Here is a 5,359-nt window from a genome sequence, read left to right on the forward strand (position 1 = left end):
GGGAAAACCTTTCCAACCCTAACCTCAACCCTTTTGTCTTGTATTTTCTGATGTAGTTGATAATAGCGTTAGAATAATTTAGCAGTATGATGTCTTATTTCCGGGTGTTTGTTAAAGTTGTCCTGATAACATCATTCCTCAGGGAAAGTCACATTATAAGATATGTTTTTGTCATGTCAATGAATACTTCCTGGGGAAATTGTGTAAGATTAATAAAGATACTCATCGTTGACACGGTGATGGAAAAAAAAGAGACCCTTTTCATTTTATTCATTAGGAAAGTTAGAAAACGATATGTACAAAACAGGTCAACAAAAACACGTGTGAAGCCATAGGCCTAGGCTTTGAGTTAACAGTTGGTGTGTCGGAGAGCTTCATTCTTCCTTGATTAACCATTCTAATAGTCCGAAACGGCACCCTATTCCCTATGTAGTGCACTACTTTAGACCAGGACCCATAGCCAAATGGCACCCTATTCCCTATGTAGTGCACTACTTTAGACCAGGACCCATAGCCAAATGGCACCCTATACCCTATCTAGTGCACTACTTTAGACCAGGGCCCATAGCCAAATGGCACCCTATACCCTATCTAGTGCACTACTTTAGACCAGGGCCCATAGGGTATAGGGTGCCATTTGGCTATAGGCCCTGGTCTAAAGTAGTGCACTAGATAGCCAAATGGCACCCTATTCCCTATCTAGTGCACTACTTTAGACCAGAGCCCATAGCCAAATGGCACCCTATTCCCTATCTAGTGCACTACTTTAGACCAGGACCCATAGCCAAATGGCACCCTATTCCCTATCTAGTGCACTACTTTAGACCAGAGCCCATAGCCAAATGGCACCCTATTCCCTATCTAGTGCACTACTTTAGACCAGAGCCTATAGGGAATAGGTGCCCCAGTATCTGGGCTTTAGAGATGTCGACCGTGACTATGACCCGTCTCTTCTCTAACGCCCAGGAAGCTCCCACCGTGACTAGGACCCGTCTCTTCTCTAACGCCCAGGAAGCTCCCACCGTGACTAGGACCCGTCTCTTCTCTAACGCCCAGGAAGCTCCCACCGTGACTAGGACCCGTCTCTTCTCTAACGCCCAGGAAGCTCCCACCGTGACTAGGACCCGTCTCTTCTCTAACGCCCAGGAAGCTCCCACCGTGACTAGGACCCGTCTCTTCTCTAACGCCCAGGAAGCTCCCACCGTGACTAGGACCCGTCTCTTCTCTAACGCCCAGGAAGCTCCCACCGTGACTAGGACCCGTCTCTTCTCTAACGCCCAGGAAGCTCCCACCGTGACTAGGACCCGTCTCTTCTCTAACGCCCAGGAAGCTCCCACCGTGACTAGGACCCGTCTCTTCTCTAACGCCCAGGAAGCTCCCACCGTGACTAGGACCCGTCTCTTCTCTAACGCCCAGGAAGCTCCCACCGTGACTAGGACCCGTCTCTTCTCTAACGCCCAGGAAGCTCCCACCGTGACTAGGACCCGTCTCTTCTCTAACGCCCAGGAAGCTCCCACCGTGACTAGGACCCGTCTCTTCTCTAACGCCCAGGAAGCTCCCCACCGTGACCGTGACCCGTCTCTTCTCTAACGCCCAGGGAAGCTCCCACCGTGACTAGGACCCGTCTCTTCTCTAACGCCCAGGAAGCTCCACCGTGACTAGGACCCGTCTCTTCTCTAACGCCCAGGAAGCTCCCACCGTGACTAGGACCCGTCTCTTCTCTAACGCCCAGGAAGCTCCCACCGTGACTAGGACCCGTCTCTTCTCTAACGCCCAGGAAGCTCCCACCGTGACTAGGACCCGTCTCTTCTCTAACGCCCAGGAAGCTCCCACCGTGACTAGGACCCGTCTCTTCTCTAACGCCCAGGAAGCTCCCATTCAAACTGCCCTGCAAGCGTTATGTCAAAACACAGCCGTTACTCACCAAATATGAAGTTTCAAAATAGGTATAAATAAAAATGTACAAGCAACCAAAAAAAAAAAAAAGCCTCTTCGGCGCCTTCAATGTCATTGAGCCATTGTAGACTTCTGACCTGTGCGTGGCAGTAAGGTTAGTGCTATCCGGGATGCTTCGGACGTGAGTGAACATTGGAGGTGCCGAATAGGATCTTTTTTGGTTGCATGGACATCTTTCTTTAGACCTTTTCTGGAAGTACATGAAGATAGTTGCTCAGTGAAACTCCATATTTGGTGAGTAGGTAGCTTAGTGGTTAAGAGCGTTGTGCCAGTAACCGAAAGGTCGCTGGTTCTAATCCCCGAGCCGACTAGGTGAAAAATCTGTCGATGTGCCCTTGAGCAAGGCACTTAACCCTAATTGCTCCTGTAAGTCGCTCTGGATAAGAGCGTCTGCTAAATGACCAATTATTTATAATTATAGTAACGCCTGTATTTTGACAACTCTTGCAGAGCTGTCTAATGGCAGTTTGAATGGGAGCTTCCTGGGCGTTGGGAGTGGAGACGGGTCCTAGTCATGGTCGACATCTCTAAAGCCCAGAGAATAGGGTGTCCAACTCCTCCTCCTTCCTCTACATGCCAGCTCCTCCCCCAGAGAAGTCAGTGTGCATGGGGTTGATGTTGTGGTCGAAGGCAGCGTACTGGGAGTCTCCCGTGGAGGCTAGTTTGAGCTGTTGGGCTGCGTGTGACAGCTGGAAGGCTGCGTCAGGGTGGGCCGTGTCCGGCAGCAGGGTACACTCCCTCTCCAACAGCTCCGAGACTCCCTTCAGCAGCTCCCAGAAACCAAACGCCAGCGCTGCCTTACGCAGACGGTTCAGCTCCTGGTGGGCAGAGAGTGAGACACACAAGAAAACTCAAGAAATAATCACATTTACATACTTGGTGAAAATGGTGCTGCTAGCATTAGACAACATACAGAGGAGTTTACATCCATTATAGAATGAATAGATCAGTTTAAATCCATTATAGAATGAATAGATCAGTTGACATCCATTATAGAATGAATAGATCAGTTGACATCCATTATAGAATGAATAGATCAGTTTAAATCCATTATAGAATGAATAGATCAGTTTACATCCATTATAGAATGAATAGATCAGTTGACATCCATTATAGAATGAATAGATCAGTTTAAATCCATTATAGAATGAATAGATCAGTTTACATCCATTATAGAATGAATAGATCAGTTGACATCCATTATAGAATGAATAGATCAGTTTACATCCATTATAGAATGAATAGATCAGTTTAAATCCATTATAGAATGAATAGATCCGTTTACATCCATTATAGAATGAATAGATCAGTTGACATCCATTATAGAATGAATAGATCAGTTGACATCCATTATAGAATGAATAGATCCGTTTAAATCCATTATAGAATGAATAGATCCGTTTACATCCATTATAGAATGAATAGATCAGTTGACATCCATTATAGAATGAATAGATCAGTTGACATCCATTATAGAATGAATAGATCAGTTGACATCCATTATAGAATGAATAGATCAGTTTCCATCTCAGAACGAGATGACGGAGATGAACCAGAGTCGCACCACAGCAAAACGTAGTAAAATGTCACTTTGTCACTGGTGAATATTACCTTAGATAACTAATTATCCATCACTTTCTCATTAGTGAATATTACCTTAGAAAACTAATTATCCATCACTTTCTCATTAGTGAATATTACCTGATATAACTAATAGATTATACATCACTTTGTCATTAGTGAATATTACCTTGGAAAACGAATACATTTTCCACCACTTAGTGAATATTACCTTATTATTATTTTTATTTTTTTGTCATTTAGCAGACGCTATTATCCAGAGCGACTTATAGGAGCAATTAGGGTTAAGTGCCTTGCTTCAAGGGCACTGACAGATTTTTCACCTAGTCGTCTCGGGGATTAGAACCAGCGACCTTTCGGTTACTGGCACAACGCTCTTAACCACTAAGCTACCACTTTCCCATTAGTGAATATTACCTGATATAACTAATACATTATCCATCACTTTGTCACTGGTGAATATTACCTTATAAAACTAATACATTATCCATCACCTTGTCACTGGTGAATATTACCTTATAAAACTAATACATTATCCATCACTTTGTCATTATTCATTTGTTTAGTTTTTTACCCCTTTTTGCTCCCCATTTTCGTGATATCCAATCGGTAGTTACAGTCTTGTTCCATCGCTGCAACTCCCCTACGGACTCGGGATAAACGAAGGTCGAGAGCCATGTGTCCTCCGAAACACAACCCTGCTTCTTGACACACTGCTCGCTTAACCCAGTCAGCCTGCATGCGCTCGGCCCGCCACAAGGAGTCGCTAGAGCGCGATGGGACAAGGACATCCCAGCCGGCCAAACCCTCCCCTAACCCGGACGACGCTGGGCCAATTGTGTACCGCCTCATGGGTCTCCTGGTCACAGCCGGGGATCGAACCCGGGTCTGTAGTGACGCCTCTAGCATTGCGATGCAGTGCCTTAGACCACTGCGCCACTCAGGATGCCCCTATCCACCACTTTCGCACTGGTGAATATGACCTTATAAAACGAATACATTATCCATCCCATCACTTTCTCATTAGTGAATATTATACTGAACAAAAATATAAGGTATGGGGGTGGATCAGAAAACCAATCAGTATCTGGTGTGACCACCATTTGCCTCATGCAGCGTGACACATCTCCTTCACATAGAGTTGATCAGGCTGTTGATTGTGGCTTGTGGAATGTTATCCCACTCCTCTTCAATGGCTGTGCGAAGTTGCTGGATATTGGTGGGAACTGCAACATGCTGTCGTACACGTCGATCCAGAGCATCCCAAACATGCTCAATAGGTGACATGTCTGGTGAGTATGCAGGCCATGGAAGAACTGGGACATGTTCAGCTTCCAGGAATTGTATACAGATCCTTATGACATGGGGCCGTGCATTATCATGCTGAAACATGAGGTGATGGTGGAGGATGAATGGCACGACAATGGGCCTCAGGATCTCGTCACGGTATCTCTGTGCATTCAAATTGTCATCGATAAAATGCAATTGTTTTCGTTGTCCGTAGCTTATGCCTGCCCATACCATAACCCCACTGCCACCATGGGGTGCTCTGTTCACAACGTTGACATCAGCAAACCATTCGCCCACACGACACCATACACATGGTCTGCGGTTGTGAGGCCAGTTGGACGTACTGCCAAATTATCTAAAACAACGTTAGAGGCGGCTTATGGTATAGAAATGAACATTAAATTCTCTGGCAACAGCTCTGGTGGACATTCCTGCAGTCAGCATGCCAATTGCACGCTCCCTCAAAACTTGAGACATCAGTGGCATTGTGTTGTGTGACAAAACTGCACATTTTAGAGTGGCCTTTTATTGT

At 45.8% G+C, this 5,359-nt stretch overlaps 1 protein-coding gene across 1 annotated transcript in view; it reads right to left on the bottom strand.

Moving 5' to 3' along the window:
- Positions 1-2,292: 2,292 nt before the first annotated feature.
- Positions 2,293-5,359, bottom strand: part of ints14 (integrator complex subunit 14) — a 23,517-nt gene continuing 20,450 nt past the window's right edge. The window contains exon 12 of the mRNA XM_041849976.2: positions 2,293-2,774. Within this exon, the coding sequence (XP_041705910.1) occupies positions 2,526-2,774 (249 nt within the window). The 3' untranslated portion in view covers positions 2,293-2,525. The remainder of the gene's footprint in view (positions 2,775-5,359) is intronic.

The sequence above is a fragment of the Coregonus clupeaformis genome, chromosome 26 (assembly GCF_020615455.1).
Source record: "Coregonus clupeaformis isolate EN_2021a chromosome 26, ASM2061545v1, whole genome shotgun sequence".
NCBI lineage: Eukaryota > Metazoa > Chordata > Actinopteri > Salmoniformes > Salmonidae > Coregonus > Coregonus clupeaformis.